Below are 26,513 nucleotides of genomic sequence, written 5' to 3' on the forward strand. Positions count from 1 at the left end.
GTTGCCCAGACCACATTTTTCTTGCCATTTTTGCCACAATGACAGCCACATGTGTTCCAGTACCAGCACTAAATCGCTGGGGTCCGGGGCAAAGCCCTGCGCTTGGCACCCCCACATGGCACACTGAGCCAGTTTACAATGGTGGTGGCAGCAGGTGATGACTCCAGCGGCAGAGCCTGACTGCCAGCAGTCCGTATGCAGCCGCCGCAGCAGCTCCACTCACCCCGCCCCCCGCGCCTGACGTCAGACGCGGGGTATGTGGTCTGGTTCCCAAACTGAGCCCCGCAGCTCCGTTCAGGAGTTGGGAGTGAGTGAGTCAGGCTGGTGCAGCGCTGGCCGTATAACTCCTGAAGGGGCTGTGCGGCCCCTTGGGGAGCTAGACTTGGGCTGGTGCTGCGCTCACGGTGTGGCCGCACCGCGACACTCTGGGCCGCACCGCGAATGCAGTACTGGCCATTTAACTCCCAAAGGGGCTGCACAATTAGGAGTTCTGCTGGCGCTGCATTTGCCAAGGCAGAAAAGAGCCACTCCTGGCTGTGCCGCAAACGCAGTGGACCTTTAACTCCTGAACGGGGGCCACGTGGCCTCGGCTCAGGAGCTAAACCATCACCCCGCATCTGACGTCAGACATGGGGGGCGTGTCAGGGCCATGAAGCGTGGCCCCTGATTGGGTGTGGTCCGGGTTCTTTGAACCTGTTGGCCCAATAGTGGCTTCGCCCCTGGATGACTCCTCCTACCCTCCCCCATAGACAAATAGGGAAGAATTTCAGTAGTGACATCTCCTACCCATTCACGCTCAGAGGGTAGGAGGAACAGGATCTGCCACTATGATGATCCATTCAATTTCTCGAATGGGAACAACAAAAGTTGTTGCTGCTTCCACCACCAAGTCTCTGAGCAGCAGAAGCAGCTCCTTTTCACTCCCATCCTCCCCACTGGTCAATGGGGTTTCTCTCAAAGGCTCTTGCATCCTTGCCACTGGCTGGGAGGAGAAGAAGCAGCTGCATGAGTCTCCTGACCAAGGAACTGATGCAGCTACTCCTACTCCCCACCATCCAAAAGGAGCATCCCAGAAGGGGATGTCCCCATTTGTAGAGGCATCAGCAGCACAAGTCTCTGAGCAGATTTGTGCTACTTCTGCCATCAGTTCTGAGGGGGTTCAAGCATCAGCCCAACCAGATGAGTCCTCTAATAGACATGGGCCCCTCAGCCAGTGCCAAAGCTGACACACTACTCTCTACAGTGTGATGATCTATTCAATTGGTTGCATCATCTAGAATTTGTATGCAGGTTTCTTCTACACTATATTTTACATAACCTTTACGGAGCATATGAACATGCTCACTTGCATTTTAACAACAAAACAATGGCACGTGCAAGTTGCCAATAGTTTAGCCATATTCCACTGATGTGCTTCTTTCCCCTAAACGGTGAAGTTGTTTCAGGACCTATTTCAACATTTCCCTGATGCTGCTCAGTCACTTTTCTAGCCTCTTAAGCTTTTATCCAACACAGTGCTTCAGCCTTTGTCTTCAGTAAAATTATACACAACTAACACATGTATTTGGAACATACATTTAGTCAATTAGGTCCTTCACTTGTAAGTTTTAGCATATTTTCAGCCTTTCTGAAATTTTAAAGTAGCAGATTCTAAAGAAAATCTGTTTAGTTCCTCTGCTGTTTGGTAGCGAAAACACAGATTTCAGCCAAGTTGAGGCCCTGTTAATAGATTTTCAGCAGTTGCCAGGAAGATTGCATCTCTTTACCCTAGGCTAATCAGTTAGGGCTTTTTTAGCCTCCAGCATCCAATATTGTCATGATAGGAGATGAGGTGCTGAATTTGTGCTAGAACCCAAAGAACTTAAGCTTGGAGAAGTTGCAATTCTTGGGATTGGATTGCCATATTTGACACAGAGAAGCAAATTTTGTCCCTAGTGAAAAATTATGATTAGCCCTGGGAGATTTCTGCCTTTCATTGTAGCATGTAGTTTCGCTCTCTTGCTAGTAACATCTGGTTTGTTTTTTAAAAGTCTACTCAAATACCATAACCAGAGTGAACGTCTAGTTCAATATCTACAGTACTAGAAATCATCTCTGCAGTTTATTTGGAGGCACAAAGCTCAGTGTGACACAGATATCCCCACCTTCCTCCTGAGCTTGGACCTGGGAAGAAGGGAAGAGATTGTTCCTGCAGTTGTGCTGTGCTTCTTTAAAGCTCAGCACAACACCAGAGACAAGGCTCAGTCCTCCAGAGCAGGGACAGGGTTGCAGTACCACACATTTTGGCTAGCTACTAGGGATGTGCCCAAATCATTCCGGTACCTCTTTGAAGTGGCACCAAAATGATTCGGCTCCCTGCAGCTGAAACATTTCGGCGTGGGGTCCCCTTAAGAGGAGGCAGGCAGGCCCTACCTGCCCCTCCTGTGAGCCTCCGCCGCCCCATCATGCCGCTGTACTCCATAAAGTTCTTCCGTGACAGCAGCAGCCCATGCTGCTGTCTCCTTTAAGGCACCCACCATGGCGACGGGATGCTTCTCCCAGCATCCCTCATGTGGCAGCGGCATGTAAAGGATGCAATGCCATTTGTATGTCAATGCCATGCAAGGGATGCTGGGAGAAGCATCCTGTCACCATGGCAGGTGCCTTAAAGGAGACAGCAGCATGGGCTGCTGCTGTCACGGAAGAACTTTATGGAGTACAGCGGCATGATGGGGCAGCGGAGGCTCACAGGAGGGGCAGGTAGGGCCTGCCTGCCTGCCTCCTCTTAAGGGGAGCCCTCCCTGCCCTCTGGGATGTGCCCAAAGTATTTGTGCACATCTCTACTGGCTACCAAGGCCAGTCAGAATTAGTGAAACTTAAGATGGTATACATAAGGTCATCCCATTATATGCTCTAGGGCCCTGATCATCTTGGTTGCCCTCTTCTGCACCTTTTTCAGATGTGGTGATCAGAATTGTACAACATACTCCAGGTGTGGCCACCTGGTGTGGAGTATTAGGGCATTATAATATTAGCAATTTTATTTCCAGTCCCCTTCCTAATGATCCCTAGCATGGAATTGGCCTTTTTCACAGCCGCCACACATTGAGTTGGACCTTGCTAAACCAGTCATGCTAAACTTTACACAACTGGTTAAAAAGGGAGTTTTAGCAGGCAACAATAATAATAATTAAAAAAAACAACACATGTGCTGGACAGTGCAGTTCACAACTAAAAAAAAGTGAAGCAGCAACAGAAATGGAAGAGAAGCTAACACCCTCTAGAGATGGCCAAGATCGTTTATAGAACTCAAGCCACGTACCAGCTGCTATTTTTATCATGTGTTAATGAAATAGATCATGTTTAAATATAGTTCTTTATATGGCATTTCCTAATGCTCAAAGTGCTCACTTGCCTTATTTTTTTAATCCCTGAGATAACACTGTAAAAGAGGCCAGTTTTATTACCTCCATATTAAAGATGTGGAAGTGGGAAATGAGGTTGAGAGAATGGCAGCTTGTCGAAGGCTGCCCAACAAATTCATGGCATAAGAACGATTTGAAATGAGGATTTCCTGGATCACAACTCTCACTCTTAATCACTACAAGCAACTTCAGCTATTAAAGAAATTACAAAGAGGTTTAGTAATTTTGAGCTGCCTAAACATTTACCATTGTGACGTTGCAATAATTTGTTCGTTCGAATATCCCAGAGCTTCACTGTGTAATCAGAACCTGCAGAAACTATACATGTACCATCAGGACTGAAATCCACATAGTTTGCAAATCTACAAGGAAACAATAGAAATATTTATTATTAAGAAGCAGTAGCTGCCATGCAGTGCAATGTTTCGTATGCCTTGTAAAAGGGCATACATGCAGTTGCACAAGAAGCAAAGAATTGCACAAACTCAGTTGCATGATGGATGGCTATTATTTCCAAAGGCCATCCACTGCACAACTGTGTTTACACAATTTTTGAGTCTTCACAAGAGCACTACTGCACCTATGTTCCCTTAAAAGGCAAGCAGAACGTTGTGCAGTGTGTCAACCAGTGCCATCAACTTGGCCTATGTTCTCATATTTTCACAAAATCTGTGCAAGCTAGGTCACGCTGAGATATGTTGGCAGTGGTATTCCTAAGCAGGGATTTCAACCTGCACTTCCCTTGGCAAAAAAACAATACTTTCTCTACTAGGGTTACTCACGAACCAGAAGTCACCCCAGTGCTGTCAGAACAGAGTGGATTCCCCCAAACCACACAACACACTGTAGAATCTACCATGCCAGCTCAATCGACAAGAAAAGAGATGTATTATACTTCTACAAGATATGCTTGGTATTCCCTTTTGAACATTCCCATGCACGGGAGTCTCTTGAACATTGGATGAGGAGGCATGAAACATCTTTAAAGTCAGATAAACTATACTTCCTCCCCTCCCTTCTCTATTGAAGTTGGATTTCTTTTGAAAGAGAAATAGTTCACTGAATTTCTCCAAGAATGAAGGCTGTGTTTTGACTGTGGAGATCTTGCATGTTTCCAGCAATCAAATCACAACATTTTGCCACTGGAAAAAAACCAGGTTATTCCCCACATTAGCACAGCAACTGTTAATGTCAGTCCCAACTGGGATTGGCTACACAGTTGTCATAGACACCTACTGATTAGTGTCAGTGCCACTCTTAGTGAGAAGTGATACAATTTTCTGTTCCCATATTTTGTGACTTGGGTTTCAACAATTATTTTTCAGAGACTGAGTGCTGACTCGCTTCACCACTCAAGTGCACAAATGGTTATTTTTTATTTATTTTTTAAAAAACGGCAACTGCCTGAAAGGCTCTTTCCCTGTAAGAATATCTTGATATTCTATGAAATCTTCCTTTTATTTTGGAAAGAATACACATTGCCCCTCCAACAGGAGAGGATAAACATCTAATACATTAATTAAAACAAATTGTTCTAGTAAGAACTGATCTGCCTACTTTCCTTTCACTATTTCTAAAACTGGACTAAATTTGGTTCAAATCAAAGTCCAAAAGTTAGACTTCTTGCACCTCAAATGTTCACGTGGCTGCCATCTTGGATCGGGGTAGAGGACATCATTACACACTACACCCTTTGTGTCAGTCACTACAACTGTACATAATTTGGTTCAAATCGGTTAGACAGTCCACAAGTTAGCCCACTTGCACCTCAAATGTTCACACATCTGCCATCTTGGATCGGGATGGATGACATAATCACAAACTACACCATTGGGGCAACCCTATGTGTCCCTACAGCTGTAGCAAAGTTGGTTCAAATCAGTTAGGCAAGTCACAAGTTAGCACACTTTCTCCTCAAATGTTTATGCCTCCACCAACTTCAATCGGGTAGATGGCATCATCACAAACTACACTGTTGAGGTGTACCTATGTGTCACTCACTACAATTGTACCTGATTTGGTTCATATTGGTCCAGGTGTTGCAAAGTGGGGGGGGGGGAACCACACACAGACACACAGAATGCCCGGTAATCTCACAAGCCTACTGGAAAGTAGGCTAATAAAATAAAGATCAAACATCTACACATTTTAAATGGTGTACACAATACTTTTGCAATGAGCAGTATACTGTACCTGACAATCCATTACAGAGACGTGAGGGACAACTCTACTAGATCTCTTTCTTTAAAAAACAAGTTCTAGTAAGAACTAACCTGCCTGCTTTCCTTTCACTATCTCTACCACTGGACTAAATTTGATTCAAATCAAGGTCCATAAGTTCGATCTCTTGTGCCTCAAAAGTTTTCAGAAGGAAATAAAATCTGATTTTTAACAGTTCCCAAACACACTTTATTCCTGGTACAACACCCTGTACCTTTTTTATTAGCCTAGGTTCCAGTAGGCTTATGACATCACCCAGCATTCTGTGTGTCCGTGTGTGTGGTTCAACAATATGAACCAAATAAAAAAGGTACAGGGTGGCAAGACCAGATGGTGATGTTGGAAATTAGACAGAAAGATAAAATAATAAGACTTTGGGGGGTACCTAAAGATAAGAACCAAGATCTGAGACAATTGCTTATTACAGAGATAGCAGCGCTTATGCAAATGGATTATCAAGAGTTTGAGAGCCAAGTGGATTTGATTTTTCATGTGAACTCTCCCTATGCTTCTGCGAATAAGTTACCCAGAGACTGTTTAGTACAGCTTACCACCACATCTATTAAAGAGACGATTTTGGGTGCATATTTCGTTAATATTCTCACCATTGGGGGTCATGCTATAAGGGTTCTGAAAGAGATTCCATCGAGAATTTTAAAGAAATAGAAGCATAAGCATGTGGCAGATGCTTTGAGGAAGAAAAATATAGCCTTTAAATGGCTATTGCCTGAAGGGATGTCTTTTGTTTATATAAATCTAAGAAATTTGTTATGAGGGATTGTTCGGAATTAGAAAAATTTTGGCAAAGATAAAAAAAGTTTTTGATTTAGAACCAGCTATTACTCCAGAAGAGAATTAAAGTTGGAAAAATTATTAAATTAATAATTATATCAAGAAATGGAGTATTTTCAAAGATGTTATATTTATTCCAAATGATATTTGTAATTAATACTCTGACATGCTGTAAATGTTGGTGTTGACATATGTATTTATCTTATGATAAGATCAAAGTGGAAGAAGTTTGATAATAGTTTGGGAAATTATTAAAATGTATAATCTGTTATGTGAAGAAACAAGAGACGAAGTGGTAAAATTAACAATGGTAAAGTGGGTACAAGACGTAGGTTAAAATATTAATCTAGAGGTCTGGGAGAAGCAGTGGAAGAAAGATCTCAAATTCACAGTGTGCTATAATGTAAAAGAAAATTTGATAAAATTGATGTATGGCATTTAATATCTAAGAAATTAGCTTTAATTTACAAAAATGTATCTAATAAGCATTGGAGATGCAAAGAAAGCGAGGATCCTTTTATCACATGTGGCAGTCCTGCAGAGAGGTAAAGAGGCCTTAGGATATGACTTTAAAAAGATTCTCAAATGTATGTCACAAGAGACTTGAACCCTTTCTGTTGGGCATAATCAATGAAGAAATCCTGAAAGCAAACAGAAATTTCTAAATTTACTGTGTTAGTAAGAGATGGCCATTTAGGAAGTTTTCTAGAAGACTGGAAACCCTCTTTGTGGTACAGGAAAAACAATGTAAATTTGGATTTATCAATGGGGCTTGAAATGTAAAAATAACAGTTGGGGAATTTGTTTGAGTATTGTAACTAAAGTATTATTATGGTAAAATATGAAGCAAATATTTATATGAGAGCAAATATAGATGTTACAGTATAACTATGTTGAAAGATGAACTGGAAGTCACATTGGTATATAGAAAACTAATAACAATATAAATGCCAAAAAAAAAAAAAAAAAAAGGGTACAGGGTGTTGTACCCAAACTAAAGTGTTGGGTTTTTTTAAACTGTTAAAAATCAGATTTCCTTGAACTTGAAATCATAGAACTAGAAGGGAAGTTACTGGCAATATGGAAAACACTTCTCCATGGCTATTAAAATAAAGAAGCTGAGATACTACGGTAATGATATCAAATATTTCACTCTCTAGGTAGTGAAAGAACTCAAAGAGTCAGGAATCTACACACAACAGACTCAATAATACTGGGATTACCTTATTGGAAGCTACAGCTTTTCCTAGCATGACCTTTTAATTATGAAGTAGAAAGAAAAATAAATCTCCACTAAAGGCAAGATATACTGCCTATTGTCTATTATATTACTTTGGGGAGTCTTAGTAGACAATGTCCCATAGACATAACTTGTTGAATCAGATATTCCTGCTCTGAATTATTTTATAGGAAGATGGATATTGTGCAGAGCAAATTCAGAAAAGGCTCAGCATCAGCAAGTATCAACAACTCAGCTACTTTGCAGGAAGCAATAACTCTAATGTAGCAAAACTATCTTTTTCTTATGACCATCTGCCAATATAGCACAAGCAGAATATTTATCTGTTGCACTGCTATATTGTCTTTCTGCCAGGGCACCCAAATATAGAAGGACTGAAATTGTGTCACTACAATATTTCTGCTTTTTCTTATATCAATGCTGCTTACCCATCATGATCTATTATGTTATCAATGCATGTTTTGTTTCTTATATCCCAGACTTTAATAGTTTTATCTTCACTACAAGATACTATTAATCTTCCATCGGGTGAGTATCTAGAAAGGAGAAAAAAATGCTTTATGTAAAAAAACAAAAAGTCCAAACCCTACATCTTTAGCCCTGAAAGCATTATTAGCCCTGATAAGTTTGGTTTTTCTTTAGTCAATAGCCAGATTGCAGTGCGCCACAGATTTGGACCATGTGGTGGTTAGGCAGGGGGATTAGGAAATACTATTCTGCAGGACATTTTTGAAAGGAAATAGCTTCTTCCATCCTCTGAACATTCAAATACAGCCTGTCTTTTCAGTTTCACTGAACAAAGTGCTTTGTAATTTTACATCACTTCCCTAACAAGATTCTGAGGTCGGTTATGTGTAGGGACATGCTCAAAATGCGATGCAGCATTCTGAATTGTGGCACAATCCATTTAAAACTAAGAGTTCACACAGCCCCTTTAATGCAGAGGAGAGCAGGTCCATACCTGCTCCACTCGCTGCCACTTCTGTAATAGCAGCGCACACACACATACACCCAGCTATCAGTGTTTGGTGGCAAGGTGTCTCCCAGCCAGAGATGGGCAGTATCTAAAACACATATTTTAAAATACATATTTTCAATACTTTTGTGTTTTGTATCTAATACACTTTTCAGAACAGTATTTTGTATCTAAAATACATTTGTTCAGATATTTTGTATTTTTAAAATATGTTGCCAAAACCAAAATACATTAAGCTTTTGATTGTTTTGCCTGTCTCCAAGAGGGGATAGTTAACCTCTCAAGTTGGGTGAGGGAAGGGACTCTTGAGGTTGCTGTTTCCAAAATGCTACTTTGGTGTTAATTTAGCGCTTTTTTTAGCCAAGACAGGCTGCATTGCTTGTGCATTTTTACCATTTTGCTTTGGTTGCCTGTGAACTGTCCTACTTTTTAGATCTACTTAAATAAACTAGCTTTTGATTGTTTTAAATTTGATCCAGCTGGAAGCGTGCTCCATTCTGTCTCCCTATGTACCTGCTATGGCTACATACTAGGGATGTGCAAAAAATTTCGGGCACAGAACGATCTGTGCCCGAAATGAACAATTTCGGGTTATTTGGGGCCGAACCGAATCACCCCCGATGTCCCCCGATATTTTTCGGGCACGAGCCGAATCACCCGAATTTCGGGCATGAAAAATTCGGGTGATTCGAGTCACGGTTGATTTTTGGCGATTTTTAAAAGTTTTAGTGACTTTGGGGCAGTTTGGGGGCATAGCATGGGATCTGGGCAAAAGTAGTGGGGTGGGGTGGTAGTGCCTAATGGGTGCAGGCTACCACCCCAATTTCAGGGGATTGGGCAAAGGGCTGATTTTTGGTAAATTTCTGAAAATTTCATGTCTTTGGGGCAGATTGGGGCATATTGGGGCAGAAAGTGGGGCCTGGGGCAGAATAGTGGGGTGGGGTGGTAGTGCCTAATGGGTGGAGGCTACCACCCCAATTTCAGGGGGTTTGGACAAAGGGCTGATTTTTTGAGAATTTTTGAAATTTTAGTGACTTTGGGGCAGTTTGGGGGCAGAAAGTGGATCTGCCCCAAAAGAGTGGGGTGGGGTGGTAGTGCCTAATGGGTGGAGGCTACCACCCCAATTTCAGGGGGATTGGGCAGAGGGCTGATTTTTTGAGAATTTTTGAAGTTTGGGTGTCTTTGGGGCAGATTGGGGGCAGAAAGTGGATCTGCCCCAAAGGAGTGGGGTGGGCTGGTAGATAGTGCCTAATGGGTGAAGGCTACCACCCATCCCCAATTTAAGAGTGATTGGGCAGAGGGGTGAATTATGGTGAATTTATTTGTATGAGGTTTGTCTTCATAAGGTGAAGTGTGCTAAATTGATTACTTCCTCATATTATTCATAGTAAAGGAAAGTGTGAAAAAGTGAAAGTGGGGTCATGAGAGTTGTTTAATTGAAAAAAATCTCATTTGCTATGATAGAATGAGAATTCACACCTCAGAAGTTTTTTTCACATCAAAATGGCCACCGCACACACAGAGGCCTGAACAGGCCAAAAACAAGCATTTTCCCGGGCCGTGGCAGTGATTGAAGACGCCTGTGGAGGGAGGGGGAACCTTTGTGGAAACCACCCCCCACGGCCTAGAGGGAGCTCCTCAAAGGGGCTAGAGGTATTTTAAATTTATTTTTAATTTTTTTAAAAATTTGTGGACTTGTCCGGAGGCTCAGTTCTGCTCTGGATGGAACTGGAGGTGGGGGCGGGTTCAGTTCGATCCTGAACCCCTAAGCCAGACCCCCGGACCAGTCTGCACATCCCTAGTTTTAAGGCATTTTGGCTATATTTTGAGTTCACTCTGCTTCTAGAAAAGGGAAGGTTTTGATATTAGTTTTGTCTTATAGGAGACTGGTGGCAGCTCTACCAGAGGATTCAGTTAATCCATGTAAAAAGTTACTTGATTTTTATTTTAGATTGTGGGCCTCAATTTATAGAATGAAAAGCATATTCCATTTTTAAAACTATTTGATCAATTGTTGGTGAAGAGTGATTTCTAGAAATATAAATAATGAATACATATAGATGAATACACTTATGCCTGTCCTATGGGTTTAGCCATAGTAACATAGGAAGGAATATAGGAAGCTGGCCTATACCAAGTCAAACCCTCGGTCCATCTAGCTCAGTATTTTCTACACAGACTGGCAGCAGCTTCTCCAGTTTTTGCAGGACAAATCCAAGCTCACTTGTATGTTGGATGGGTATCCCATTTTCTGACAGCTATTTTTTAGATATAATACTAGTCTAACATGAAGTGGTCCTGTAGAATGGTTGTTTTCCTTTGCTGGGATGATTCACAGCCCCAGGAGGTACAACTTGAATGTTTTAATCTTTGAAAAACTTGTATTGTTTAAAGGAAATGGAAACAAGTTTGGATAAGTAACAGTCATCTCAAAATTGTTTCCTTTTTCCAGGAATTGCATTTTGTATTTTAAGATGTATTTCAAACTACTATTTTGTATTTTTATTGTATTTTGTATCTAAAATACTTTTTCTGAGTATTTTGCCCATCTCTGCTCCCAGCTGCCCCTGCATGCAACACTGGCATGCACATGGCCTCCATGTATTACAGAAGTGGCAGCCAGCTGAGGAAGAGAAGGTATGGACCTGCTCTTCTCTGCATTAAAGGAGCTGTGTGAGCCCTTGGTTTTAAAGGAGATGCCGCTATTTGGACACCAAACCGCATTTCAAGTGCATCCCTAGTTATGTGATGAGAAAACAACTTGCCCAAGGCATAAAATTTGAATCTGAGTTTGCCCATGTAGCTGCTGTATTGTATTAGCATACTAAGTGCTCTTGGTCAATTCATTTCAGTCACTTCCCTTTATATTGGGCTGGTTCAGATGTCACATAGAAGCTCTGTTTATTTCAAGTAACCTAGGCTACTTTTTTCTGAACATTCACATTTTGTATTTTTGTTTTTAATGGCCATCTAACCAAGACCTGAACCCTATCTTTGGCTTGCGTACGTAGATTAAGTTTAACCTTAGTTCTGCATTATATTTGAACCCACCATCAGATTAACGGAGTCTTGTGATTTCTCCCCTCCAAGGGCTGTTACTCACAGGCTGTTACACAGAGCAGCTGTCAAACATGGCCACTCCAGGCAGCAAGCATTTCTAACTGGTGCCAGCTTGAAACCTCACCTAGTCTGCCTAGAAAACTTCTTAAGTCATCTCTCTGTCCTTTGTGATTTATATCCTGAAACAATACATCACAGAATACTCAATCAATCAAGTATTCTGCTGGTTTGTGCTGGGAGCAACCCCCATTTAAACTCACTCCCACTCTGTCTGCACCCCCACAGAAAGGGATCCAGCCCTGCTTCTGTAAAACCTGATAATAACTTTCTCTGCCTCGCTCTCTCATCTTACTCCCCGTGGTGTTGAAGTCCAGCAACAGCCTGTTGTCAAAACAACCATAAAAACAGTAAATACTGCACTAAAATCTTTCCCCATTTCTTTCCCTTGTGCCCTGAATTCTACTCTTTACTAACAAGAGCAGAGCTGAAAAGCCCCCTTTTGTGCTTTTGCCAGCTAGCCCAGTAGTGCCTTGCTACACTCTCTTACAAAGGGAAAATTATGCGAGGCTCTTCTAAAGAGGAAGACTCCGTAAGACTTTTCAGACAACCCCACACATTTTGCCTTATCTTTCCCTCCCATAGTTCTAACACTACATGGTAGATCTGCCCTAACTGCTCAGCCCTAGTAATACTGCATCCACAGACATTTCCTTCAGTTTTCCCTCCAGCCCCACAACTCTCCCTTTTATGTGTTTCCTTTCAGATTATCTCTCCATTGCTCAAATATACAATTACTGTCATGGTGCCTTTCTTCCCCCATCTAAAAGCATTCTCTTTTGCCTATCCCTGCCCAGCATCCAAACCCGGATCACCAATTGGTAGTTAATCCTGTCCTTCCATTACCTGACTCCCCCTTCTGGCTTCTTTCCTCATATTCCTCCTGCCCAAATTCTTTGTTCTAGGATCCCTCTTGCTCCCTAATCTCCAATTTCTCTCTGTCTCCCCAAGAAGCATTAGCATTGCTTTTTGCTAGTCTTGGAGTGGCTAGGGAATAATTACCTGTGCTAAGTCAATGTTTGTGGAAGGAGGAGGGAACTAATAACAGCTTCTGTGTTTCCCCTTTCTAATCAGGCCAATGGTATGAGAGAGTATCTGATGAGACAATGCTTTGCAAGAAGCAGTCCAAGACACATCAAACTGGAACAGAATCCAGGCACTTAATGGGAGGGCAAGAGAAGGGATGGGACACAAGCAAGCCAAGATACAACTAGATAAATCAAGTTTTGGTGACCATCTGTGTCACCAATTCTGGTTTGTTAAATAAACCTAAGTTACAATAAACCTTGACTCTGTTTGACGTCTGAACCAGTCTGTTGAGAAGCCTTTTTTCTTGTCTAGCCCATATTTTAAAGCAAAACAAAATCATATTGACTTAATCGAATCATGTATTTGAATATATCCTTATCTTTATTTACACATGAATAAAAGGCTAACCTGTTTTGCAGTTTGTGGAAATAATCTCTATTAACACAGCAAAGAAAAGAATCAAACAGAAACATCATTTTTAAACAGAGTCCAAGTAAAATTGAGTGAATTTTTCAAAGTAGTACTTTTATATTAAAACAAATTAAAAAGAACAGTGGAACAGCCTGCATCCATGTAATAGTAGGCTTTCCCTTTTTGAAGTTTTCCAACTGAGATTGGATGGCTCTCTGTTTCAAATTCTACAGCAGTTTCCTGCACTGAGCAGAATCCATTCAAGGTGCCTTCCAACCCTAAAATTATCTTTCTATAAACATAGGGAAGTTATCAACCCTTCAAAAATACAATCCTAGTCTGTTTAATCAACTTGATACCTAACCGATCATATACCTTTTTCTCCATACTTATCCGTTATCTGCTTGAATTTTAATTTGGGGCTACTTTACACATTTAATATGTTCCCATAAGGAGTGTGATGTGTAAGCAGACTTACAAAGAGAGAAAAGTATATTTGTTAGGACAAAGCTTTCTGAAAATTGAGAAGATAAAGGAATACACTCACTTGGCACAGCGCACCCAATGAGTGTGCTGGGATAAGGAAAATAGTTGGCGTTGACTGTAAATACTCCACACTTTTACTGACTTGTCATTGGATGCAGTAACTAGAAATTGGCTGTCCTGTGAGAAGTTCACACTGCGGACGGATGCAGTATGGCCTTTTAATGGTGTGGATTCACCATGACTGTAAATAAAACAATCATAATTCACATGTGCTAGCCCCACAACATAATCAAAAGAGATGATTAATTTACTTTTCCTTCAACTCACCTCATGTAAACATAGTTTGCATTTTAAAGGGAGAGCCTTCATTGTTCATTTGTACCAGTGAGAAGATAATTTATTAATAACATTTTCTGTGACAAATATTTATTCTGAACTGTAGTTCATTGTGTCCTAATGAGACATATAGAGAGACCATATCAATCCTATCTTAAAAGATCTACACTGGTTGCCGATAAGTTTCTGAGCAAAATACAAGATCTTGGTTATAACCTATAAAGCCCTAAACAGCTTGGGCCCTGGGTATTTAAGAGAACGTCTTCTTCGCTATGAACCACACTGCCCATTGAGATCATCAGGAGAGGTTCGTCTGCAGTCGCCACTGGCTTGTCTGGTGACTAATCAGGGACGGGCCTTCTCCATTGCTGCCCCGAGGCTTTGGAACACGCTTTCTGCTGAAATAAGAGCCTCCTCATCTCTTACAACTTCTAAAACGGCAGTCAAGAGGCATTTATTCACCCAGGCTTTTAATTAGATACTGTGTTGTTTGATTTTTAATAGTTTCAACCTTTTAAATTTTAAAATTATTGGGATGTTTTAACCTTTTTATTTGTTGTTTGTATTGTTTTGTTGTAAACCACCCAGAGACTTGCGTTTTGGACAGTATATGAATATGTTAGCTAAATAAATAAATAAATAAATAAATAAATAAATAAATAAATAAATAAATAAATAAAAGCCTAGAGTCTTGGCTGGATGTTTCTATTACATAAAACCATGCCTTGATATAAAATATTGTTCTGTTCTTTGGAAATATGAATTGTGCTTATACAAGAGTTAGTTCCTCTCTCCTTAATCAAAAAAGAAATAGGAAAGGAAGAAATGGTGAGGGAACAACCTACTGCTTCAGAAGCACTTCAAGCTTCTGTTTGGCTTTTATGACTGGTCTATCAAATCATGGAATAATCACTGATTTGAATCTTTTCATATGCACTGGGCAGGAATGCATTTAAATTTTCAGGTAAATTACAGCTGACCCTTAATGAAGCACCAGTGACATGAAGAAGTGGTTCAGATGTAATGCCAGAAGAGGGGAGCCTCAATATTGTGTGCTCTTTCCCTCCAGTCTTGGTGTGTTGCAAACAGTAGTTTACCTAATCAGCTGAAATGGCAGAACTATAGTTGTCACAAACCAGGAGGAGAAAGCAAACACGAACCACGACCCTGGAGGGGAGGAGCCAGCATGCAGTTTTGAGGCTCTGCTCTGTTCATTCATCAAACACTAAAATATGGTTTGGCGTTACATATGAACTACTTCAGTGTGAGGTGTGCCAGACATGCCTACTTACTAAGATGGATTCAGCTGAAGGAGTGAGTTAAGATTTCTTCAATTATACTTCCTGCCAGAACAAACAATTAATGTCTCAAATCCAATATTCTTTCAAAATTGGCACTCCTGCAAACATCATGAATAACTTTATTTTTCAATACTACTTACATACAAGGAATCCATAGCCTGACTGTCCTGTCTTGAGAAGCAGATGCCACCAAGCTTCCATCTGGTGAAAACTGTACACTGGTTACAGGTTCCATGTGACCCACAAATCTGAAAGCTTTTGAATTTGGTCTCAAATTCCATATCATAAGAAACCTATCCAAAGAAGAGGTGGCTGGCAAGAAATAAGTATAAAGCTATTGGTTCTAAAAAGTAAACACACAAGATGTATTGTATCACACGGTTTTAAAATTCATACATAAAAGTTATCAATTACTTTTACTATCCATGTCATGAGGAGTTATAGAACTAAGATGCAGAATCCATTATAAGTTACATAACTTTCAAATCTAGCACAGTAATTTCCTAGCAAGTTCAACCATATAACTAAACATATTACTTACTCAGTGTCTGGCTGAAAAATGGATGACATTAAATGCATGACATTAAATGTTATGCATTTAATGATGGCATGGCCATGAGATGGGTACTACTATTGTCCTTGAGTTTGTCTCTTCATGGAAGAGATGTGTGACTGCAAAGAACTTATCATCATGAAGTTGTTCACAGGCACAAGTACTTCAGTCCTGATCCAGCTTAATAACATTTTAGCCGTGTGTGTGTGTGTGTGTGTGTGTGTGTGTGTGTGTGTGTATGTGTGTGTGTATAATATTTATATGGAAATAAATCCCAACCCAATGAGGCTGACGGGGAACATTCATACCCCTATAAACGTCTCTCTGGGCTCCTGAACTAGAGAATCCATGCTATTCAATTTTGACATGGAAATCTGAACCTTTGAAGTGAGCTTTTAGACTAAAGACATGAAGTTGTGTTCTGCCATCCATAATTCAACAGTGTAATGAGACTACCAGTTAATACTCAGAGAGTGAAACATTACAGCAGCAGGTGAATTAAACTAGCCAGCCCGCTGCAGAATAGGAAACCTTTTTGTTAATGCTTCTGCTTTGGCCTTACACAGTTAGAATTGCCAGAGGAAAAGATAGTATTCATTTCTTCTGGTTGTTGCAGGTAAGAGAGCACATGGACAGTGAAGAGGTAGGGTGGAGGAGAAGAGTTCCAAAGCCTAGTTGTGATGCCACACTCTACATTCAGTTTTCATGTGATCTATATGTCCAAATGTACATAAACTGATATTTGCAAGTACTATCCCCATTAAGTCATAAGGCTGTATTACTCTGGGAACACAATCATGTCATCATGGATACTCCGTGCAATAACTAACCTCAAAATGATTTCATGCAACATACAAAAAAGTCTGTAACACAAATCACAGGAACATGTGAGGAATCAATATGATTAGAGGCCAAAGGGGGGGGGAAGTCAAATCACAATTCACGATTTAACTGTAAAAAAATTTATTTCTGTTTTTCAAGAAATTGATCACAATTATGCATTTTGAAATTCATTCTTTAAAAAAAATGAAAATCAGTAGTTTAACCTCCTTACAGTAACTGCTCTAAATAATTTCATAATCACTAAAGAATTAAAACATAATTTTATTTATTTATTGTTAAATTTATATACCGCCTTTCATTAAAGCAATCCCAAGGCGATAATGCATATCTTCATTTTTCCAAATACAAAATGTTTCAGAAACCTGTAAATAGTATTATCTTTCTAAATTGGATTATCTTAATAGCAATAATACAGATAAGATGACTGCCAATGCAGGTTCTTAGGATAAAAATATTTACAAATCTAAAAACAAACAAAAAGTATCACTGTTCAGAACATCATTGGTTCTTCCATCGGGGACTGCACTTTTAAATACAAGAAAGAAAAATAAGTTGTTTTGCTTTTTTATGTCATTTATTAAGGATATTCATATATTTCTGCACACTGGTTTTCTGCTCAAATAACAGAATGCTTTTTAAAGCCCTTGAACCTGTCAGAAAAGCAGTCCTCCAAAGAGAATACATCTTTTCCCAAACTTTAAAAAAAGTAATAAGGCATACGGGCAGACAAAAATTGCATAGCTTACAGAGTTTCCTAGTGAAATAGTGCTTAACATAGAACCAAGTATAAACTTAGCAGGAGTGCATATGGAAATACTTTTTTTTTTTTAAGGTCACTTATGGTTATTCATGACACTCTACCCCAGTCCCACCAAATGACATCACAATACTAAAGTGTCATAGAAATTCCTTGGCATATCAGTTCAGGTAAATGTGCACAGGGAAATCCTGCTGAACTGCTGCAGGACAATTACTTTTTCCATTATTTCTGATGTGTGCAAGTCAGATTCTAAAACAGTAACAAATATGAGCTGAATATGAGCTAAAGCAATAACAAATATGAGCTTCTGCTGAAAAAAACTAAAAAGTACCCAAAATATGCCTACAATGCCAAAAGAGAAAAAAAGATGTACATTCAGAACTAAAGCACAAGCGACCCAAATAAGCAAAGGTTAGTTGCAACTAAGCCCCATTGAAAAAACTGAACATGTAATTGTACACTTCATACCCACCAGTTTTAGAGGGTGTTAACCCTTAAGTGGTGCAGTGGGGAAATGTTTGACTAACAGAAGGTTGCCAGTTCAAATCCCCTCTGATACTATATCGGGCAGCAGCAACATAGGAAGATGATGAAAGGCATCATCTCGTACTGCACAGGAGGCGGCAATGGTAAACCCCTCCTGTATTCTACCAAAGAAAACCACAGGGCTCTGAGAGCGCCAGGAGTCAAAACCGACTTGACAGCACACTTTACCTTTCACCAGAACTAGCTTTTACTGGAGTGTGCCCAAAGATATACAGATTAGTAACCAGAGACATCTAGATAGCTCGGTTTCAAAGTTTTCCCGCCAAACCCCGCAACCAAGCACTTGCATCAGAAGCTATTCTTATACAAGAGCTCTGCTATGTATTTCTACAGTTGAAGCATATTACATTGATGTAGCCCATTTCAAGGAGGAAGGGAACAGCTTGGGTGGGGCATTGATTGTGCTGTTTTTGCCTCTGCCCCACCTTTCCTCCAGGTGTGTGTAATCTCCTCTGGGCTGCTGCCGTTGGGGCTGCTATATAGGGCAGGCTGGCCCAAGGGCGTGAGCTGAAGGGCGAGAGCACAAGGGCTCTCGTCCTTGTGGCTCTCAGCTGTGGGGCAAGCTGCCTGGGGCCCAGAAGACCTTCCTAATTCTGCTATCAAGAAGCCAGCATGAGAGCTTGAAGAGAGTATGAGTCTTGGGCCTCATTTTTACTAAACTGAGGGGCTGTGTTTGGTTAGGCTGAGGGGATGTGTCTTGGAGAGCAGAAAAGTGGGGATGGAGTGGGGGCAGCAATATCACAGGTAGCAGGCAGAGGGAGATATGACGGTGGGAGTTGGGCAGGCTGTTACAGGGGGAAACGGTTCAGGCAATTGAGGCCAGTTCTTTTTCCCAGCTCTTCTCCCAGTCCTCTGGTCCCAGGAAGCTCTGAGAATACTCCCTCGAGGATTAGGGTGGTGCTGCTGAATGCCAGGTCAGTCAATGCTGAAACATCTCTCATCCATGATTTGATTGTGGATGAGCAGGCTACCTGGTATGTGTGATGGAGATCTGGTTGGATGAGCTGGGTGGGTTGGTATCTCTCAGCTCTGTTCTCAAGGTTTCCAGATCATGCAGCAGCCCCGCCTTGAGGGTTGGAGAGGGGGCGTTGCAGTCATCTACAGAGAGATCCTCCCCATTTCCAGGTGCCCGGTCAGGCAATCTCAGAATTTCGAGTGTTTGTCCTTGAGGGTGGGCCTCCGAGAGAGGCTGGGGATTCTGCTGGATTCTGTACCACCCCACTGCACTTCAGTCTCTCTACCTGAGCTGGCAGGGGTGGTCTTGGAGGTGGCGTTCAGTTCCCCCAAGCGTATTGTTTTGGGGGAGTTCAATGTCCATGCTGAGGCCCCCCTTGTAGGTGCGGCTCAGGATTTCATGGCCTCTATTGCAACCATGGGCCCGTCTCAGTTGGTATCAGACCCTACCCACATGGCAGGACATACTCGGATCTGGTTTTTGCTGACCGGGGAATAAATGATCTGGAGGTGGGGGAATTTGAGACAACACCCTTGTCATGGACAGATCATCATCTGGTGGGGTTTAGTGACTGCTCCGTCTGCCCTCTGCAGGGGTGGTGGACTGATTAGGATGGTCAACCCTTGAAGGCTTATGGATCCGCTTGGATTCCAGACAGCCCTCGGGGAGTTCCAGTGTCCAGAGCTAGTGACCCTGTCGAGGCCCTGGTTGATCTCTGGAATGAAGAGATGGCCCGGGCTGTTGACATGGTTGCTCCTAAATGCCCTCTCCAGCTTGGTGGAGCCCGATCTGCTCCTTGGTTTTCCTCGGAGCTTAGGGCGATGAAACAACTTGGGCGACGGCTGGAACGACGCTGGAGGAAGTCTCGTGACGAATATGATCAAACATGGGCTAGAGTCCATTTTAGGGACTACTCTGTGGCAATGGGGGCAGCAAAGAAATGTGTTTTCTCCGCCTCTATTGCATCTGCTCAGTGCAGGATGGCGGAGCTGTTCTGTGTAGCAAAGACATTGCTGTACACAGCCCCCCAGGTAATGGGGGAGGAATCATCTACAGCCCGCTGTGATCAGTTTGCGTGTCACTTTGCTGATAAAGTTGCTCACATCCGTGCCAATTTGGACTCCAGAGTTTTGGCAGTTCCGGCAGACGTGCCTCTGGTCCCATCTGGTCCCATTGTGTTGGATTCTTTTCGGTTGGTTTGGCCTGAGGATGTGGACAAGATCCTGGGCAGTGTGCGGGCAACATCGTATGCTCTTGACCCTTGTCCTTCATGGCTAATAAAAAGCTGCCAGGGAAGATACAGGTAGATGGTTGGAGGTGATTATTAATGAGGATTAAGGAAGGGCAGGATGCCATCGTGCCTCAAGGAGGCGGTGGTAAGACCATTATTAAAAAAACCTTCCTTTGATCCCTCCAACCCGGACAACTATAGACCGGTCTCTAACCTGCCCTTTTAGGGCAAGGTGATAGAGCGTGTGGTGGCGTCCCAGCTGCAGAGGGTCTTGGATGATATGGATTATCTGGACCCTTTTCAATCTGGCTTCCGCCCTGGATATGGAACTGAGACTGCCTTGGTCACTCTAGTGGATGACCTACGCCAGGAACTAGACAGGGGGAGTGCATCACTGTTGGTTCTGCAGGACCTCTTGGCGGCATCCTTCCTGCTGGACTCTCAGTGGTATCCTTCTGGGCCTCCTCTTGAGTATGGGAATCGGAGGTACTGCATTGCAGTGGTTCTGGTCTTTTCCTGGGGGGGGGGGGGTCCAGAAGGTGGTGCTGGGGAACTACTGCTTGGCTCTGTGGCCAATGGCCTGTGGGGTCCCGCAGGGTTCGGTCTTGTCCCCCATGCTCTTTAACATCTACATGAAACCACTGGGAGAGATCATCCTGGGACTTGGACTGAGTTGTCAATATGCGGATGACACTCAGCTCTATCTTTCCTTGTCACCTGATCCTAGGGAGGCGGTGGATGTCCTGAATCGGGGGCTGGAGGCCATGATGAGTTGGATGTGGGCTAATAAACTGAAATTGAATCCGGACAAGATGGAGGTAATGTTGGTCAGTAGGACAGCCAATCGGGATAAGGAGATTTTACCAGTTTTGGATGGGGTTGCACTCCCCTTGAAAGAGCAAGTATGCATCTTGGGGGTACTACTGGACCCCACTCTGCTTTTGGAAGCTCAAGTGGAGGTGGTGGCCAGGGGTGCCTTTTCGCAGCTTTGGCTAGTGCGCCAGCTGCACCCTTTCTCGAGAAGGCAGACCTGGCCACGGTTACCCATGCCTTAGTCACGTCACAGCTGGATTACTGTAATGCGCTCTACATGGGGCTGCCCTTGAAGAATATTCGGAAACTGCAGCTAGTGCAAAATGCGGCAGCTAGGGTTTTATCTGGAGCTGCCCGGTGGGAGCACATCACACCCATTCTGAAAGAGCTGCACTGGCTGCCAGTTTGTTTCTGGGTCCAATTCAAGGTGCTGGTTTTGACCTTTAAAGCCCTTAATGGTTTGGGCCCGGGATTTAAGCAGGGACCGCCTGCTCCCAAGGGTTGCTGCCCACTTGACGAGGTCATCTGAGGGGGCTCTGCTCTGGGTGCCGACAATGAGGGAGGCTAGGTTGTTGTGCACTCGGGACAGGGCCTTCTCTGTTGCTGCCCCCAGACTATGGAATGCTCTCCCGGTGGGTATCCGCTCCTCGGTCTCCGTCACAGTTTTTAGAAAGCATGTCAAATCGTGGCTCTTTACCCAGGCTTTTATATGGTTGTCTCTGCTGCTGCTTGTATTTTGTACTTTGTTTTTATATTTTTTTAGCTCAATGTTTTAATGTGTCTTTTTTATAACCTTGTTTTTAAATTTTATTATGAGCCGCCTTGGGATTTTCTTAATAAAAGTTGGGGTATACATTTTACAACAAATGAATATAATAAAAATAAAAATAAAATATTTTTCTCCCACAACCTCTCCCAGATTAGATTATGTGGCCATGTCATCTTTGAAAATGAGATCTGTAAAGTACCCAAATAAAGTGACTGAAGACTTCAGCACCATCCACATTTGCTGCAAACTGCAAGACCCTGTATCCCTGTTCAAATGTTAAATTTGGAATGCAACAGTTAATTGCTGCTTTCTACTGCAACAAACTTAGATTTGCCACATGGCTACTGAGAGGAATGTATCAGGAAATATTACAACACCTTAGATTGCTAGCTAAAGGTATGTTACACTTTCAAACCAAAGTAACAGCTTTAGATTTCAAGCAAAGCTGAATTCTATCCTTGTACATTTTGCTTGCATTAAGAGCCACTGTGAACTACTTCCCTCATCCTTTGACACATTAATAGATTTTAAGAGAACAGCGTGCAAGATACTATGTAAACAGTGATAAGGCAGAGATCATAAATAGATGCCATCAAAACTTGCAAATATTAACAGAGAGCCTCTAACATCAGCTCAGAGTTTAGATGCTTTTGGTTGAAATAATGAGCTAAATTTCTCATTCTTTGTGCTCTTTTTAATATCAGCGAGGTGAATATCCTCCACTTGCCACTAGTTTTTCCAAACTCAGTTACAACTTGATTTTTCTGCCTTCATCCCCACATTAACATTTGATTGCTTTTACCACTTGCTCATAGATTGTAATTGATCTACTTTAATTAAAGAAAAACAAAATCCACACACTTGAGGTGCATCAGGAACTGGAGGAACACACCCACGCCTACAGTATCAGGGCTGGCTACAGCCACCACTAAGGGACTCTCGCAAATCTGGCCTCTCCCATGTTTTTGGATGGGATGACAGAGAAGAGTGGGGATCGGATGGAAGGCTATGGGCACAGAAGTGATCTTGGGGATTGGCGGTGTGCCCCCCCCCCCGCGCGCAGTTGCCCAACGATGCTGACCTCTGACAATGGCTCTGCTCACAATCAAGGATATTTAAGGTGTTTTTCCCACCCTCATCCTTTCAGTGCAGAGATGCTGGATGCCTGGAGCAGAAAAACCGAATGCATGCCTTATGGTCCCAAAATATAAATAATACAATAAATGACCATCTGCTGCCCTTTGATGGTATCTAGAAATTTGTTGTCTGAGGCAGTCTGCCTCACTCTGTCAAAGCCAGTCTTACTTCAATGTATGCTGGCGGCTAAAGTGGAGATCCTAATCTGCATCTGGAAGGACAAGACCGGAACCACTGAATAATTAATAATCCTGATTAATATGGAATATAACAAGTTCTAGTGACACAGGGGATGAGAAGATGACAGTAACATGGCAATGAAAATGTGCTATTTGGACTGGAGTGGAATGACAGTGGAACAGACGTGCCATTGTTCCACCACCATCCCACTTACATATTCTAGGGGACTGACTGGTGGTCATTCTTTTCAGCAGTTGACACTCTACCGCAGGGCCTGCCGTTCTACCGCAGGGCCTGCCGTTCTGTTGCACCATATTGCAGAAAGTACTCTATTATTATTTCCATTCTTGACCCAGTCATTCCAGTTTCTGTCATTTTAAAATAGTTGATTTGAGGATGTCAATTACTATCAATGATAATTCTAGTTTAGGAGCATTTGATTTAGTAGTACGAGCCATTCCCCTATCTGTAGTGACTATCTACTATAGTGACTATCTACTATCATTCCTAGAGACTGAGAACAGCTGATCTGCCCTGTATTCTGGATTACTTTAAGTGATGGCAAAAGGTTTCTTATTTCCTGCATCTCCTAAGCATCTCTCTAAGGGAAACACAGCAATTCTGTTCCTAATAATTATGGGATGCATTTGTAATACCACCCATGCATTATGTATACTTATTACATTTATATTCGACCTTTCTTCCATGCTGGAACCCAGACAGTCTCCTATACAGGCACTGTCCAGACCCAGAACTGTTTACCTTCATTAAGTTTGCTCTCTTGCATACCTTCAGACCAGGGTCACTCCCCTTAGCCATTATACACAAAAGTAGCATAACATGCCCTCCCTCACACAAGTCCCCCCATCTGTCTCACCCACAACATCTCCTGCAGTGCAGAGAACATTCTGCACATCATACTGGCCAAGCAGCTTCATCAATATTGTCTAGCTGGAACCTGGACATTGCTGTTCTGTTCTTTGATTAGTAAGCAGTTACTGCTGGAAATTTTAATCTCAAACTGTGCAGAAAGCAAATTGGACCTAATAATAGTAGAGAAGCCACACTAGACTTTCCCCAATACCTACTTCACTAGCATAGAATAATGGACTGCAAATTATCCCACAGAAAAGTGTTCTTGTTGAGGAACCAACTTCACTTTGTCATTGAATATGCCAACACATCCTCTACTCTCAAAGTCATCTTGTGCAGCATCCCTGAATTCTCCTGCCTGGGTATCAGCAACCCCTCAGAACAAAACTTTAGAGAAGAGTTTTGAGGTTGCCTTTTTGTCTGTGGTGATACCAATAAAATAATCTACATATGATTTGTTCATACACACTGCAACAACAAACTTACCAAGTATTCTAGTAGTTGGACTGAAGGCAACACAGGTGACTGCATCTCTGTGGCCTTTAAAATGACGTAGCAAGATGGGATCCTCCTAACAAAGAAGAGCATAAAGAAGCATTTCTGTGGTTTTTAATATTTATTTTAAACAGTCATTTTATCTGATGCAGCAATAAATGAACTACTGCAATAATCAATAAAAAGCTGCAGCAAATTTATTAGTCTTTAAGGTGCTACAAGACCCTTTGTTACAACTGGATTTGTGAATTACTATCTGTGAAGGCCTTTGCAATATTCATTTTACAAGACTGGGGTAACACAGCTTGACCCACAAATCCTTTGAGATGCAGTATCTAAGTTAAGACTATAAATTAGGCAGTGGAAGTCTATGGCATATTCCGTTATGATTAAAAAGGCCCATGGGCTTGACTATGGCACAGCGAGGCCTATAAGCCTGCCTGCCTTTACAGTGCTACACTTCTGCTTCTTTCTAGCTCAGTAAAGTCAAACCCATCCTGAGGCCTAAGAGGCAAATAGCCTAAATGTGCCCTAAAGCAGCACTATCTAATACTTTGAATCCAGCTTATGACAACCATGCCAAAAAGGTTGGCAACCACTGATTTTAAGTTATGGCCAAGCATTTTCTTTTTCATGACATATTACATTGTACATATAAACTGCCTGAATCATTTGTTATGAACACAAATCCTGATTTTACACACTACTACAACAAGCCTTCCAATGTAGGTTGAACAGTGGGGTGCAAAACAGTGACCTTTGCTTATCAGGATGATACACTTAACCACAGACAATGCAAATGAGACAGAAAATATACAAATATGCTTAAGATAAGATGGGATTCATCAACTAGATGTGATTCCTCAGTTAGGTTTTGTTTCTAAATCATTTGCCGATCAAGATTTTATTTCTTAATACACTAGGCAATTCAGCAGACAAGAGTAAGACTTATTAGAAAGACGAGAGAAGCAAAACATATGCGGAGCTACTGATATTATGCAGTCCTCAACTTATTCCAACACATTTCTGTGGCCATTTAGAAAAGCAATGTAATATTACAGATTGAACCAAGGCCCATATAGCAGTATAGCATCACAACCTATTCTAATGGGTCCCTGCCATTGCTTGGAAAAACGAATTCATTCCAGGAAACATGCAGCATCATCATGAGCTGATGAGGTATCACAATTAGATTATCAAATTAGGAGCAGGGAGACCCTGGTTCAATTTACTACTCAGCCATGACGCTCCCTGGGTAATCTTGGGTCAGCCAGTAATCTTGGGTCAGTTCTCAACACAACCTACCTCATAGGGATGTTGTGAACACAAAAATCATGTAGGGTGGGGAATGTGTTGTATGCTGCCTTGAGCTGCATACAATACATTGAGCTGCCTTGAGCAGCAAGGGAGAAGAGCTGGTCTTCTGGCAGCAAACACAAATTGTCCCTTTCATTAAGCAGGGTCTGTCCTGGTTTGCATTTGAATGGGAGACTACATGTGTGAACACTGTAAGAAAGGGGATGGGGCCACTCTGAGAAGAGCACCTGTCTCATGCCCTTAGGGGACCGGGTCATAGCTCTGTGGTAGAGCACCTGCATGGTTGCATGCAGAACATTCCAAGTTCCCTCCCTGGCATCTCCAAGATAGGGCTGCAAGAGACTCCTGCCTGCAACCATTGAGAAACTGCTGCCAGTCTGGGTAGATAATACTGAGCTAAATGGACAGTCTGACTCGGTATAAGGCAGCTTCCTAGGAGCTTCTTGAAGAAAGAGCAGGACAATAATAATAATTAGTAGCAGTCGCAGTTCTTTTCAGTATAGCTCAATCTTATTTCTCAAGGAAAGAGTAGACACCACCGATGCACCCATCTAGCTAAAGTAGATGTAGGTCCCTACCCAACAAGGCTCTACCAAGCAGCTTCTCAATTGACCATTTGCAAACCAATCATATCTGTGTGTTGACTCAGGAATAAGCCTCACTGTGCTTATTGTGGCTCTCGGCTAAACGCATACACAGCACTACAGCCCCTGCCAGGACAGACACATG

At 42.1% G+C, this 26,513-nt stretch overlaps 1 protein-coding gene across 6 annotated transcripts in view; it reads right to left on the bottom strand.

The window, feature by feature from the left end:
- Positions 1 to 26,513, bottom strand: part of POC1B (POC1 centriolar protein B) — a 71,364-nt gene that overhangs the window by 38,696 nt on the left and 6,155 nt on the right. For 3 of the 6 annotated variants that reach the window (XM_053258254.1, XM_053258252.1, XM_053258257.1), the window contains exons 2-6: positions 24,459 to 24,543; positions 15,453 to 15,624; positions 13,737 to 13,916; positions 8,085 to 8,192; positions 3,651 to 3,766 (exon numbers count right to left, since the gene is read on the bottom strand). In XM_053258254.1, coding sequence (XP_053114229.1) covers positions 3,651 to 3,766; positions 8,085 to 8,192; positions 13,737 to 13,916; positions 15,453 to 15,598 — 550 coding nt within the window. In that variant the 5' untranslated portion in view covers positions 15,599 to 15,624; positions 24,459 to 24,543. Of the gene's footprint in view, positions 1 to 3,650; positions 3,767 to 8,084; positions 8,193 to 13,736; positions 13,917 to 15,452; positions 15,656 to 24,458; positions 24,544 to 26,513 lie in introns of all 6 variants that reach the window. The other 3 variants (XM_053258256.1, XM_053258255.1, XM_053258253.1) reach the window with 2 other exon arrangements.

This window comes from Hemicordylus capensis, chromosome 5 (assembly GCF_027244095.1).
Source record: "Hemicordylus capensis ecotype Gifberg chromosome 5, rHemCap1.1.pri, whole genome shotgun sequence".
NCBI classification, from domain to species: Eukaryota; Metazoa; Chordata; class Lepidosauria; order Squamata; family Cordylidae; genus Hemicordylus; species Hemicordylus capensis.